The 15,268-nt window shown below is 42.3% G+C and overlaps 1 protein-coding gene and 1 long non-coding RNA gene across 2 annotated transcripts; one reads left to right on the plus strand and one right to left on the minus strand.

Moving 5' to 3' along the window:
- Positions 1-1,515: 1,515 nt before the first annotated feature.
- LOC125721736 (uncharacterized) lies at positions 1,516-4,374 on the plus strand. The gene is made up of 5 exons (XR_007385949.1): positions 1,516-1,604; positions 1,848-1,988; positions 2,078-2,239; positions 2,345-2,408; positions 3,224-4,374. It is a non-coding gene; the product is annotated as an uncharacterized LOC125721736 (long non-coding RNA).
- A 1,121-nt stretch (positions 4,375-5,495) lies between these two features.
- On the minus strand, positions 5,496-13,970 carry LOC125721715 (vascular cell adhesion protein 1-like). The gene is made up of 9 exons (XM_048997712.1): positions 13,533-13,970; positions 11,792-12,118; positions 11,152-11,457; positions 10,517-10,801; positions 9,557-9,655; positions 9,325-9,340; positions 8,740-8,771; positions 7,311-7,387; positions 5,496-6,416 (listed from the first exon to the last, which is right to left on the minus strand). Exons 1-9 carry the CDS (start codon positions 13,600-13,602, stop codon positions 6,189-6,191), a joined length of 1,440 nt encoding a protein of 479 aa, XP_048853669.1. The 5' UTR covers positions 13,603-13,970; the 3' UTR covers positions 5,496-6,188.
- Between the last annotated feature and the right edge of the window lie 1,298 nt (positions 13,971-15,268).

The raw sequence follows: 15,268 nt of genomic DNA on the forward strand, positions 1-15,268 counted from the left end.
AGTGTCCTCCACGATGTGCCCATTGCAAATTTAACATACATGATGCAAAACATTAATGAAAACTAGGTATAAAATAGTTTGTCACCCGTCTCTGCTCACTAATACTAACTAATACTTTCATCATGAAACATGATTAAAAACCTTCAAAATATATTTTTTGAATTGTTGTGTGACAGCATTTCCCTTCATTTTCCTTATAGTAAATCAATATTATGTTAGTTAAAAATCACATTTCAGTCGTGTCCTCGGGTTTTCACTCCGTACTCTTGCCCTAATACATTTCTGTCCCTAAATTTGGCACATTCCACAAATGGCATGTTCAGCCGGAACTTGCATCGTCGCAGTCTCTTAATTATAGACCACCAAGTAACCAAACGTAAGTTTTCTCACTTTCTTTCCTGTATTTTTGACGATATTGCAAGCATGTCTGTGGTAGTCGAACTCAACGATCAGTCCTCTACCCAAATGATTTCTTAGATTACATTTATTTATAAGGGGAAAAAAAACATTTTTTGGTAAGTTACTTCAATGCACACAATGTTATCATAGTTAGCTTTGATGACAAATGGGTCTGGTTCATGAATTTGCTCATTTAATGCGTTAAAAGAGAAAAGAACAACTTACCCATATGTACACAGATTTTTTAATTATTTTTTTACTTATTTATTTTACATTTTTATTTTTTTAACATGAAGCCAATCATCTTTTTAAAATACACACTTTATTGACGCAAACGACCTACTTGATATGACATTGAAATTATATTTAAACAGCGGCTTTGAGGTTTTGGTCAGAGGACTGAGACTTTGCGCTTACAAACCTTGAGAAAATGAAACAAAGTTACCTGAGACTGACCAGTGCACGTTTTGAGTAGTTAAATATATGTAACTAGATTTAGTATTGAAAAAGGTTTTAAAAATGAATACAGTTTTGAAGATTTATAACATGCAAATGGCACCGATTCGGTGGAATCACCCTTATGCACATCGCCTGCCTTTGAAAAACAGTTCAACCGCCATATTTAAAAGAAATGTGAAACAACAATTAACAAAGTAAGAAAAATAAAAGTATTGATAAAGTATGTATGGACAAATGAAAGACCCAAGTTTCATTTTTGATCTGGTCGGAAGAACAGACAGCAAGATAGGAAACGGCACGACAAGAAATGAAGTATTTTATATAATGTACTACACAAGAAAATAATCTTTGACCATTTTAAATTATCTTTAATTAAATATGCTTAACTTTGAATGTAAAATCAATTCAGTTAAGTTTAAACTAAAAATACAGGTTTTAGTTTTTACTAAATTGTTTTGTAGCAAATATATGAATAATCTTACATAAGTTTTCTAAATCCCAAAAATACCATTAACTACCGTTGAATTATTTATATTAAGTTTAATACTATAAAGCATCTTCCTATCATATTTTAGATGAAAATAAAAATGACTGAAGACAATATTATTTTGGTAAGATTTTATACATCGCATAAACTATATAAAACTTCTATTAAATGTTGTAAGATGAGTGGTGTCGGTAATGCGCATGTGCGACAGCCCTCATTTGCTTGGTCTTTCACGCGCTGGTTTTGGTGGTAAGAGATCGTATGTATTACTTTTTTCATTCTTTCTTTGTATTTCTGTATTTGTGTAAATGCAATTTCAAACACCATACAAGCTTGTTTTTCATTAGGGACAGCATTGTGAAAGGTTTTACTATAGTTACACCGGTGAGCCGTATTGAAAACTCTTATGATTTAATACTGCTTGCCCCACTGCTATAATAAACTATATTTAAGTTACATTTCCATTATAGTGCAGGTCTTGTTTTTCGTTTTTACTGTCTAGAGCTGTATTGGAGACATTTCCTTAATTAAATCCCGCGTTCACCTTCGTCACGTCGCCATTGCCGCCTGTGCTAATCTGAAACGCATGCCAGCGGTTGAAGAATTCCGAAATGGATGGCCAGCATTTTTCGAAGAAGATGAAGTGAGTGCATTTTGACTCTATAAATCAGTTTCCATTGAGTTGACTTTTCTATTTCTCAGTGTTCGGTCTCTGTGTGTGTTTATGTTCAGGTGAATGCTGAGTTTACAAGAATAACGATGGTACCTCTACAATCACTGTTCATATCCCAGTTGGACAAGTTTACGGGAAAACTGCTACCCATCTTCGGTGGTAAAGGCAGGTCTAGAAGATCAGACCAGAAGATCAGACAAATAATCACACAAATTACAATGGTGTGAGATTTAAATACTCATGGAAAAAATATTAAGTATAGTCAAGCTGTAGTCGGACTAATTAGATCACTCAACTGTATTTCTCCTCTATGTCTCACTTGTCAGAGTGCTGCAGAGCCTTAGTGTGTACCTTGGTGAAGACTGCAATACCCTCATCAAGGACCAGCTGGTGGGTGTAAAATCCTTCCTTACCGTCTTCATCTTTCATTTAGCATATTGTTTATGTTTTATCCATATTATTCTTATGGGTGGAATGGTGTTGTAGCGGTTAGCACTTATGCCTCTCAGTGCTCGTGTTGCTGGTTTGAATCTCATCTGGGTTTCGAATTGTGCTTCTCGCGGCCCAGAGACATGACTATTTGCCGAATTGGAGATGCACAATTGGGATAAAGCGGTGGTTGATAATGTAGGCTACTCTTATCAGTGCCACTTATTGAAATAGTTCCAAATCTATTATCTTATCACAAAAATGACTCATTAGGGATCGGTGTTCGATAAGTTGGTTTGCTCGTAGCTTTGTCTTTAGTCTACAAAATACAAAAAAACAACAGTTTTTTAATTAAAAATGCGTTCATTCATTTATAATTTAAGCACATCCAAAAAACATGCCTGTTGCTAACAGATATTAAGGATGGGGAGTCGGACTGTGAGTAAAGCAATTGAAAAGTAGTGTAAGCAGTATTTATTTGATGTTGCATCAAAAGATGAAGTTGTCTCATTTGCTTCTTTACTGGAATGGAATTTGCTGCTGTTGTTGCAACAGGTTATTCTCATCAACTTTGGGGAAATATGGCTGAATCTTTGACCTCTTTACTCGCTTTGTCACAAATGTATGCATGTTTGCTTTGCTGAGTGAGCTAGTCCTTTGCAAAGACAGGCAGACGGATGGACGCACCCTGGACTGGAAAATTCTGGCGGCATTTTATATGTCCTTTGTGTTTTCGTTGTGTAACGAAGTTTAAACCAAAATATTTGTGCTTTCAGGATGTCAAACGTGAAGAGACAGAACTGGCAATTCCCCAAACAACCATGGGGATTTATGTGGTAAAAAATTAAAATGCAGAAGCTTTGGAACAGCCTGCCATGTTGGGATTGTTATTGGGGGAGTTAAGGTACTCAGAGACATGCGATATATCACCTATCGATTTGTTATGTTATGTAGGATAATCTATGCACTCAACTCGAATTATCCCTAAGAGCTCAAATGCACATTTGAAGTATTTCAGAAGATACTCATGAACCTATGGGAGACAAAATTTCTCCAAAAACTGAAAATCAAGCTCTTTCAATAAAGATATCACAGAGACAGTGATCACGACAAAATATGTATTATATGAAATGTACTCCTCTATACCTTTGTTAAAAACGACTGTTGCTTTAAATGTTAACTGACAGTCAGTGTATCAAACTGTTCTTTAGATAAAAACTCGGTAGCACACTCAGAAATGCACTCACATGCACCCTCAGACACGCACCTGCATGCACCCTCAGACACGCACCTGCATGCACCCTCAGACACGTACCTGCATGCACCCTCAGACACGTACCTGCATGCACCCTCAGACACGTACCTGCATGCACCCTCAGACACACACCTGCATGCACACTCTGACACACAACACACTCAGATACGCAGACACATTCACATGCACACTGATGCATGGAAACGTACTTGCATGCACACTCTCATGCACAGAAACGCTCGCACGCACAAAATGACAAATGTGAACACAAACGTACTTGCATGCACACTTTGACGCACAGGCCATTCATTCGGGGCATTAAGAAAGATCCAGTGTATCAAATGTTTGATTGTGAACTACTGTTAAAGTATTGTGCAGATGTAAAAGGGACACAATGTTTCAGATGTCCCTGTGAGTGCTTCCTAATGTACTTCACACACACACATACAAACACATTTGCATACACACTGATAGACACATAAGCACATTCGTCTTTGCAAAACAATAAAATGTGTGATTATTAAATACTGTTAAAATATTTTGCAGACGTTGAAGAGAAATAATATTTGAGACGTATGTCTTCTCATCCAGTGTTTGTTTAATGTCTTTATATTGACTTTGCATTTGCATTGTTTTAGGGTACTTAAAAAATAATAATTAAGTTAAAACTAATCTTGTGTCCTTTGATTTTGTCAAATTGAAGATGGTGTGACTAAGATTTGTAATAAGGCAGGCCAAGAAATGCAGAATATATTGCGATATATAATTACATGAAAAGTTCAAATATATGATATAAAGCATTATTTAGGAGCATTTGAATTATGTGCATATTAAAAAAAACATTAATTAAATACACTGCACATATAAGGTATTAAATGGTATGTGTTTAAATTTTGTAAGATTTACATCCGTATTATTTTGCTGTTATAAAAATTGTGGTACTTTCCATCAGCACATAGGTTTCTCAGGAACCCGTCCTTTAGCGATTTAACCAGAAAGGATGAAAATGGTTACGGTCGTCTCAGAGAACGTATGCAGCGCTCATGCAGAAGCAGGGGAGGAAAACTTTAAACTTTTAAACATATACTAGATAATCTTGAAAAGGGATAATAAATAAAATCGCAAAACTTGCTACGTTTTTTTCCTATGACCGAGGAAAATGCGAAGCTTAAACTCCCTGCACTTTAACGTCCGTACAGAATTGACCATGCGATGTTGAAAGCATATCATTTTGGCCCCCCAGTCCAAACCAATCTAGTTATTTTCCAGATTTTTTAGGCCCCCTGTCACTCAGGGGCCCTTGGAATCGTCCTAAATGTCCCCCCCTTACAGTGCCCCTGACTACAGCCATTTTTCGAATTCAGTACGAAATGCTCCACCTCGCCCTGTGACGGCTCTCGGCGCCTGTACCGGTTTTTACGGCAATGGAAAACCAGCAATTTGAAGAACCAAAAGTACGTGTACCTGGTGCGGTGGAACGGCGCACTAAGTGGGTAGTGTATAGGTTTTAAACTTACTCTCACTGACGTGTTTGCTTTGCATCACAAACAGCAATGTTAATATTATGTCTGCTTTCTGCCACTCTGTACATCTTTGTCTTAATTTAACGTATTGATCTGATGGTGTAATCACACAACAAAAGGGGAATCAGTGGTATGACAGACACCCTCAATATCTAGAGAGAAGCGAAGGTGGAAAGTTTAAGGAATCTTCCAACTTTTCAGTGTACCCAAAAATAAGCTATAATCTTCACCCCAAAAAGCCACCATTAAAACATCAAATACAAGCCACAGTTTACACCAACAAACCAGTTTATTCTGGAGTTTAGTCTGTTAAAAGACTTGTTGCAGCTTGTGTTTATACAGATACATACGGGAATATATACAGCAATATTCGGGTAAAATGGCCTGTTTTATTTACATAATTACGCGCTGATTTATTTAACACAGCCGATAAACTCTGCAGCTGGGAGCGATCGTCACAAAAGTTCTGATAGTCTTTAACCATGATCCCAGTGTGCATTTTAGAGGGGAAACCACACATTTGCACTCTAAGATGGCTTTAAATCAATGGCTTTCTATCGTGAAGTAGTCACTCTCCTCCTCCCCGTTTTTGAAAACCGAGTTGAAATGGCGTACAGGCTGTAATGATAGAGTTCCATAGTCCTTCCCCGGGTTCAAAAATCAATATGTACAATAACATGGAGACGTGCTGCCCTGGTTTCCTTTGTCTTTCCATCAGCACGGGCCAGGCTTTGTTTCCGGGCACTGCAACGTGCCACAAAGAGCACAAGTGTCTAGCCAGTGTCCGCCCTACATAACGATCTAACACTAAAGTCGTTCGCCGTTTTCCAGGACGACTACGCGAAGGCAGTTTCCGAACAGCAGCCGACACTAATCTGTGGTAATTACGATCTGCTTGCGGTCGTCCTGCGATTGCATTTACGTCGCCTGAGACATTTCCCCCTTTTTGGCGTATTTACGAGTTCATGTTAGGCTCTTTGGCTGTTGCGGGAGGTCCCTCAGGGGCACCAAGGACGGCGACGCGGCCCTTGAAGACAGAGCAGATGCAGGAGACGGACAGCGTGACGGCCATTCAACCAGAACATACGTGCTCTGCAGTGCCTCCTCCTGGCCGCCAGTGTTCACATGACTCTCTTTCCTCCGGGAGACTTCACTGTATACAACCGCACTGGAGACCTCCAGCTCTCCTTGCTGGGGGGACACAGAAAAGGGCAGGGTCTCTAATCAATCATTTCACCCACTTCTAGGCTATAGCAGGAAATGTTCCCCAGTGTACTCAGAAGATCTTTTCAAACGATTTTATCATTTTATTGTTTCCTTCCTTTTAGCATTTATTATTGTTTCATATGTTTCTAAAGACTGTTAACAGCTAATCCGGTGGTTTATCCAGGGAAGATACATGACGAGCTGAAACTGCAGAGATGTTTCTAGTTTTTTTTTAAATGGAAAAAAGAAAATCTTTTGTCACACTACCAATTTTACCAGAGGAGGTTCTGGGGGGACCAGCGCATGCATGCCCCCCGTGGTCCCCCTAAATACGTATGCTACTTGGGTTTGATATACATGCGCTATTATTGTTATTCACGTTTATATACGTGGGCTAAAATGTTGTGTGCTGGCGACAGGAGAAACAAATGTAATAACTGAAGAGCCGCTTCAGTCACTGTAAAGCGAAATTAATGACAGAAAAAAATAGTGAAGCTTGTGGAAGCAAGAGTCTAAACAAGTCAGAGTCACATATTTTTTAAAAAAAACTATAAAATATGTCTGAGAGTATTGCATAACTTATTGATTTTCAAAATTGTCATTTGCTTCTTATTACTTACACTACATTGTCAGCGTTACTTTAAGGTGAAAAACATCTGCCCCCCCCCCCAACAGAACAACTGGCCTCAGTGGAATAATGAAGGGGGGGTCATCATTCTTTTATTTCAGTACGCCGGAAAACATTATCCCAATTTCCTACATATATAACGAAATTGGAATTAACGTTTTAATATTATGGCGGAGTGAGATGTGAGCCATTTAAAGTAGCGATACATCAAAAATCGTTTCAACATGACAAAAACGACGGCGAGGATTTACCGCCGCCTTTGGATGTCGAGACGCAGCGAAGTTGAGTTTAGCGTACAGCACTTCTGACACGCCATCGTCGTCTTTATCTAAAGAGACCAAAAAGAGGGATTTATTTGAAAACTGTTCACAGATCCATGTTACGGCGCCTGGGACACTTGGTTGCACTGACCCGGCTGCAACAGCCGCGCGATCTCGCGCTCCTCATGTGCACTGCGGTGAACGCATTCTGCATTAAGTATATCAGTTCTGCATTAAGAAAAGGCATTTCACTCACTGCCAGGCTAAAACGCGTACAAATGACAGAAAATGAAACCATTGGTCTTTGTAGGTCTATGTAGCCCACTTATGTGAAATTGGTTTTACGTAACGCGGCTTTTCATTTGCCTGCAAAATTGTTTAGTATCACTTTGCTTGAGGGACCGCAAATACAAATCATGAACAAATGTCGTTCATAAATAATATGTGATACATAATGCACAATGCACACATTTTTCGAATTTGTACATTTTGCATGTTTGTACATATTTATTTTTACATTTTGTAATTTGGCGCTATGCCTACCTCACGTCTGTGTATTCCTGTAATTTATGTAAATGGCTACTGCAACACAAAAATTTCCCCTTGGGGACAAATACGGCATTGTGAATCTGAAGAGTAGCTAGTTGATTTATAAAAGATGCATCAGGATTCATTAAAGATGAACAAATCTGAGGTCGGTATTTCACTTGTGTTATTCATGACTTGTTCCTTCAATAACAAATATTGTAATTGCTGGAGATAACAGATGTGTTAGGATTCAGCAATGATGAATGAACATGAGATCAGCATGTAACTAAGACTTAGTTTGTGGTTGGTTAATTCATAAGTACTAGTATAATCCTATATTATTTTTGCCCCTCTCAAGTAAAATGTTACAAATTGTTTTTACACTTTTTGAACTATTGGGCTGCATAGGTAATACAGGTGTCATCATTCAGCTTTAAAAAAAAAAACAAACATACTAAGAAACATTAAGGAGGGCAGTGTGTGACTCGGTGGGTTAAGCCTCTGTGCCTGTGATCGGAAGGTTGCTGGTTTGAGTCCCAGCCACAGGAAGATAGGTCAGTCTGTGGGACCTTGAGCACGGCCCGTAACCCTTCACTGTCAAGCCTGCTGTCACCTACATACATGTCTGTGTGTCACAGAGAGCAATATTTTACACATATAAATGTTTAATACAGGGGTGTCAAACTGCAATCCTGGGGGGCCGGAGCCCGGCACATTTTTGGGTTTCCCCTCATTTAACACACCTGATTCAACTCCTTGTGCTAATTACCATACATCTCTTGAGCTGAATCATTTGTGGTGGAACAGGGAAAGAACTAAGCCCCCCGGGATTGGAGTCTGACACCCCTGGTGTAAGGAAAGCGTCTCATTCCTGGAAGTTTGTGTGCCTCACCTTGGACCGTAGTGGCGACTCCGTCAGTCGTACTGCAAGAGAAACGCAGATATTGTTATAAATTAGCCCAAAAAGCCAGGCCTAGTTACCTGTGTCGTGTGGATTATCAATACCCCCACTAGCCTGCTACCAGCAATCGCCACAGCAAAGCAAACCCAGGCACCACGCTTTGCATCTGTTTCCATTCATAAGGAAATCGTTGCAAAATCGTTGTTCGAAGTATCTGCAAGATCGTGTGCTTTTTGTAAGGCATGGTATTGACGAGACTAACGGCAGCATGTTTTAATTTTGATACTTTCATTTTTAAAAACACCATTGCCCTATGCTTTGGACCCCATCCCCAACCCCCTCCCCCCCCCCCCCATTTTCACATGCAGACAAAATGAATACTGCGGTCGTCCTCTCAGTTCACACGTTGCACGCCAGTGTGGTTTCCTCTACACCACAAACACAAGACATAAGTGGTCCAACTGTATACAGGCCTGTGTTGTTTTTTTTTCTTTGAGAACATTTAGGACGGTTCACAAAAGCTGTAGCACAATTAGATGATAGCAAACGAATTCTGAAAAGTAAAAGCAGTCTTACCTTTTTGGAGCGGGACCTGAAAAGCGACAGAGGCACCGGTGAAGGCGGTGAAATTTCCGACTACAGGTGCTCTTAAGATAACGGTGTTTTGGAGGCGTAATTAGTGGTAAACGGTCTGTTGATTTCATTTACACAAAATGCTAAGCAGGAGGAAGCACGGCCCAGCCAGAGGTGGCCAGACAGCGATGGTGTAAGTCTGCTGTTTGCACGCGGTTTTGCTGGCGGTAGGTACCTCGGTTCGGCTGAGGTTTGCACCGAGGCGTGAGCCAGAGAATGACAGACAGCAGCGTGACAATGAGAACGGCTCCTAAGATGTAAAGTGCAATGGGACCTGTAAAGCAATCAGAGGGAACATCATACAAAGAACATACATCATCATCATCATCATCTGCCTTTAAAGTTTATTATTCTTAAAATTAAGTCTGTTAAACTCAAATAAGACAAACTGCTGCTTGTTATGGGAACGACGTATTTTTAGTTAGGCCTACATGAGTAAGACAGGGGCGATTCCAGGATTTGACTCACGAGGGGATTCCCCAAGATACGGGACGCCACCCCTCCCCCCCGAGTACGATTAAATTGTGAAATTATCATTAAAGATCAGTTAATGTGCGGTGCAGCATGCAGGTTTGCATAACGAAAGGTCCCCGCATGAACACAGTGCTGAGTGCAAAACGCAACCCAGGAAACCAACTACTATTCACTACTGGGCCCTTTAACTGGAAAAGGTGGGGGGGGGGGGGGGGTCCCCATGGTAAACTGTGCCAGGCAGAGGGCACGAAATGTGTGTGAAAATAAGGAACAAATTACCAAATAGTTTAAAAACAATTTTCAGGGGGATTGAGACAAAAAAAAGGGTCTAGAACCGTCGATGGAGCAGGAATAAACGTCAGTTAGCAGGTATAATTACGGTGCCGGATGCTGCACAAAGACCTCGCAAGTCGCCACAGAGATGCACGTCGGGGACTGAAAGGTACGCAGGATGTTGTCTGTATGCTGGAAACGGCAGCAGACCAGTTAAAAGGCCCCAGCGGCGAACAGTAACTGGATTCCTGCACTGCGTTTGGCCTTTTGTTACCCTAACCTGAATTCCGCATCGCTGCATTGATCTTTAACGACAATTTCATAGTTAAAAACATTCGCATCAAGCTACTTCTTCCAAAAATCCAGGCGATATTCCACTCACACGTACCAGAGTTTCTCGGAGATATCAGTAGGAGCATACTGGCGCTACTCTGCCCATACTGGTTTCTTGCTACACACCAGTACATCCCTTCGTGTTCCTCCGTGGTGGTGGCTATGAGCAGGTTGCCCCCAGATGAAATCCTGGTCATGTTCTCCCAAAACCACTGAATCTCCGGGAGGGGTCTCCCGCTCGCAGCACACGTCACGTTCAGCAGGGAGCCCTCCACCAGCTGCAGGGTGCCGTTCGTCATGTGACCCAGGTCAGAGGTCACCTGAATGGCTCTCGGACTGTCTAGCAGGAGGATAGCACGAATGTGATTAGCTAAGCTACATGACAGCGTCACACGGACCGTCTCATTGGTTAATGGTGTTACGTGTTAGTTACATATCTGCATTTACATGCTGTTTTCTTCATGTCTTTAAATCAATGTGTCACAGCCCAGTCCTCGGGAACCCCCACGCGGTCCAAGTTTTTGCTGCTTTCCAGCTCCCAGCCAATCATGAACATCGATTGTCTGGTACTGGCATGCTGGGAGAGAGGAAAAACCTGGAGTGTCTGAGGGTCCCGGAGGACCGGGCTGGTAATCACTGTTCTAAGTGTTTATCCTTCAGGTCTTTCGGCAGGACACTCTGCAGACTCACAGCTGACATTGAGCGTGACCCAGGCTTCTCTCTCCCGTGTCCACAGGTGATGATAGAGCTTGCAGAAGCACGGTGTGTCATTTTCTCCGGCCGTGGGGGTGAACTTATACCAGCTGTGCAGGGAGGAGGTGCCGTCCGCCTCGGTGGTGAAATTATTGCGAACGCTCCCCTTCGGCTCCCGCCGCTCTCCGCACAGCCAGCTCACCGTCACGTTGGCGGGGTAGAAACCATGGGCGTCGCATCGTAATCCAGCCTCTTTTCCCTCCGTCAAATCCTGGGGCTGTATCCATAGCGACACGGGCTCGGCTGGGGCAGAAAGACAGCGGCCGTTTGTGAGGCGAATGCAACCGATTCATACAGTGGAATTTATCCAGCAAATAGTGGATTTTAATTCATATGCATTCAGCTCTATCAGCCATGAAGATATTTAATCAACAGTATTTTACTCGCAAATAATCCATGATATAAAACGTCATGCTCAAAATGAGCATTATATTATTATACCAAACGTCATAAACGTCAGTAATGATCAGGTCAATTCACTGAGTCACCAGTATATCTGAAACAGGATTATTATTAATCACTACCAAAACATGAGTAACTCAAGGTATAGACCTCATCCTGCAGACCTCTTACTCACCGTACAGTATGACAGTGGTGCCATGTCCAGACCTGATCACCAACTCGTCGGGTCTTGGGATCGTAACCTCACAGATGAATTTGACTGAACTTAAATTAAGCGTAACATTAATTATGGAAAACATTTCACAGCTCGTAAGCCGTCCGTCTGTCTGGCAGCTGAACTTGCCGGATGTCCCCGCATTTTTCCCCAGGGAGTCTGTATAGAACTTGCCAAACAGTGGGTCGTTAACCTGGGCCACATAGCGGAACCGGCAGCTCAGCCTCACTGAGGTCCCGACAGCTGCCTTGATCTCCTTGTCCTGCAATATCGGGATGTCCTCCTTTCCTGTGATATTGCACGGTGAAAGAGAACACACAGAAACACAAAATATAGAGATAAATTTTGCTGTGTAACTCTAGGCTCCGTTGCCCTGGGCCTCCTCCACCCTTATTCTGCTGCTACCGCAAAGACCTCTGGGAAATGCCGCAGCCCATTCGGGTCGTTTCTGAAACTGATTTGCCTGCGATCCTCAGAAAGTTAAGGGAACTTTCCTATTGCGCTAATTCACCATGCATTTTAGGTAAATGCATTTTAAACTTTGCCAGAAATGCCGGATGTCACGTCACGGACAAAGATGGAGACGAAGGCTAGCATGGGGGGGGGAAAAAAACAATCAAAAAGGTCTTTATTAGACAAACTACAAGCAGGTCAAAAGGTAACGGACCGTGGGGGCCGGGGAGTCAAAATGGGGTGGGAAGCATCAACCAGCACAGGCAGCAACATTAATGACCGGACTGGGGAGCTCAAAACAGGGAGGCACTATGTACACCACTGACGAGGGAGCAGACGAGAGGCATCTGGGGTGATCCAGACAAGGGCTGTAATGAGAGGAAAGGGTAAACAAGTAATAGGAATGAGCCACACAATGGGGAGAACGAGGGGAAAGGAATGCAGGGTGTGGCAGCGGAAAACTTAACTGATCAAACCGACATGCTGTGTAAAAAAAAGGCTGTGATCATAAAATACATATATTTACATTTAACACATAAAAAAAAAAAAAAAACATGTTTTTTTGAGAATTAAGTTTGGTGTGAAACTTCGTCACCCTGGTTGACTAATCGTGTTTCGTAAAGCAGGAAAAGATGAATAAAAACCTAAAACCCACATGATGGGGCCCGGCAGGCTGTACGCAAACGAGCATGTGAGAGGGAGGTGGAAACCTCGGCTGGTAAAACGTTAAAACGGAAAAAGAGGCACACGAAAAAATCATGAGGAAGCCCGGTACAAACTGGTGTGTGAGAGACTGGGGTGACAACGTGTGGAAGGTTACATGTACTCTTTTAAGGAACTATGCAGTGAGGTTCTTTGTATAGAAATGCGCAGTAACAATAAAAGGTATTCAACTCTATTCTAATCTGCTCCGACTCAAAGGATCAGCTGTCAGCAGACATGTTATTTTTGTACTGGACAGATGTTCCTAAGCGACCTCTTCTGTCTTAGTATTTTATTTACTTTTAAGTCAGATGTTGAAGTCTTAGATGTCTTGTGAGATACCCAAAGTGACTTAGAGATCTGGTAGATTTTCCACAGCTTTGCAGTTAGATAGCTGCCAGAATTCAGATCACCTTTCTGGATCTTCTCCCTGGCTCTTGAATCTGAGCTTTTCCACATGTTAAATCACCTGTTTTTTGTTTTTACTCTTTTGTAGGTATCGTGTCAAAAGCTCTTGGGCTCAGCAGACGACGGAAGAAGCGTTTACCTGTAGCGAGTCTGAGCCAGAGAACAGCGGAGATGATGAGAAGGTAAGAGGTCCTGCCGCACTGATCCATGATACTTGTCCGCCTCGAGGTAGAGAGGACCCAAGAGGGAGCAGCCAGCAGACCCGAGTGAGAGCAACCAGCAGGCAGCAGGTTCAAAGGAGGAAGTCTTTGATGAAAAGTGCATCTGAAGGTCTGATTCGCGGAAATGCCGTTGCATTCATCAGCCTGTTCGCTTGAAATACTGCACCTCTTCGTCAGTCTCACCCACTCAAAAACAAAAATGAGAAAAGATCATTTTTACATCTCGCTCTGTGACATAAACATGCCAGAGTAGATTGTCCCTAACAAAAAAAAAAATGAGAGAGCATGGGGAAACACTGTTTCGGAGACATCCTTAGAAGGTGTCTTGCAGAAAGTGAGTATCTGGTAAACCACCAGAGACAGAAATGGAAAAGGTTATGAGACTCAAAAATGAATTTTACGTTTTTTTTCCTTTGACCCCTGCGTGCTACTTTACATGGGGCGACCTATCACCACATGCCCAAAAGCAGCTTTTGGGCACAGACCTCAGACACACACGGAATATACGTCCCACTAATAAAACGCACTAGTGGTGTATCTTATGGCAAAGGGTCACCGACGTGAGTTGTGGAAGTGCACGCTGACCGACATCGGAAAAGAGCTGGTATCTACACCAGGTCAGCGCAACAGCTGATGATGGGGGAACCTTTGACCCGACTCATCTCTCTCACGGCCTAAGACGGGGGGTCACCCTTCGCGGTCACATTCTGCCTTATGTTCCGGAATCTGTTTCACACGCGTGGTTGTATTCGAAGCGTGGTCACCCCCACCTGCAGCCGTCTTATTGATCTCACGTCCGCTCGGCTCGGCTTTGGTTTTCTGGAGCGCTCAGCCCTGAGCTATTGGTCTCATTCTGCATCATCTTTCCATTCCCTGGTTACGTTTGTTTCTTTGATTTAACATGATAAAACACACTTCACTGATCCCAACAGGGAAGTTCTGGCGCATACAGCAGTAAGGAATGGAAAGTGCCGACAAAACAAGACAAGGTGCGAATGCAACAGACGTAGTGCAAACAAATCTCGATTTTTTTCCGTTTGACTCTCTGGTTTCTGTTTGATCGTTGCCTGGTCCTGCTTAGTCACACAACCCCATCCTTGGAGATTCCTGGGTTCGCCAGCTTTGGTCAGCTGGCTGCCGTGACATTTTCAGGTCAAGACAAGTGTGCGCACACATCCACATGAATGTAACATTTTTATTACCTTGGAAATAGTCTGTAGGGTTTGCAAACTGCCCCAACGCTTTTGATGTAGCTAATTTTAGGTTTATAATGGAATAATATAGAGTTTCCGTAAGATTTCTTGCATGGGCGTGAGTCGGAACGCTGCAGTGTCATGCCCAGAGGTAGCGTGTGGCTCAGTGGGCTAAGTTTGTGTGCTTGTATCCGGAAGGTTGTTAGTTCAAACCCTGCCTCAACCCATCAGTGAATTCTTGAGCGAAACCCTTAACTCCCAGGGCACCCCAACAGGTGGCTGTCCTTTGCAGTCAGCTTACTCTACAAAGAGCCAGTTGAGAGAGGTGCAAAAAGACTGTTTCCTCACAGTGATCAATAAATGGATCACTTTATTATTTAAATCAACCCTGGTTTTGTGATGCAAACATGCTCCTCTGGGGCTTATATGGAAAATGACCTGATTTATAAGGCCATATTCCT

This window comes from Brienomyrus brachyistius, unplaced genomic scaffold (assembly GCF_023856365.1).
Source record: "Brienomyrus brachyistius isolate T26 unplaced genomic scaffold, BBRACH_0.4 scaffold35, whole genome shotgun sequence".
NCBI classification, from domain to species: Eukaryota; Metazoa; Chordata; class Actinopteri; order Osteoglossiformes; family Mormyridae; genus Brienomyrus; species Brienomyrus brachyistius.

What these genes read in the sequence shown, in the direction of transcription:
- LOC125721715 (XM_048997712.1), bottom strand. Translation starts at nt 13,602, where the DNA reads ATGGATCAGTGCGGCAGGACCTCTTACCTTCTCATCATCTCCGCTGTT. An exon ending in GATATCTCCGAGAAACTCTG is followed by an intron (nt 9,656 to 10,516) that starts GTACGTGTGAGT and finishes ATTGCTTTACAG; the next exon opens with GTCCCATTGCACTTTACATC. An exon ending in AGTCGCCACTACGGTCCAAG is followed by an intron (nt 7,388 to 8,739) that starts GTGAGGCACACA and finishes TGGTCTCTTTAG; the next exon opens with ATAAAGACGACGATGGCGTG.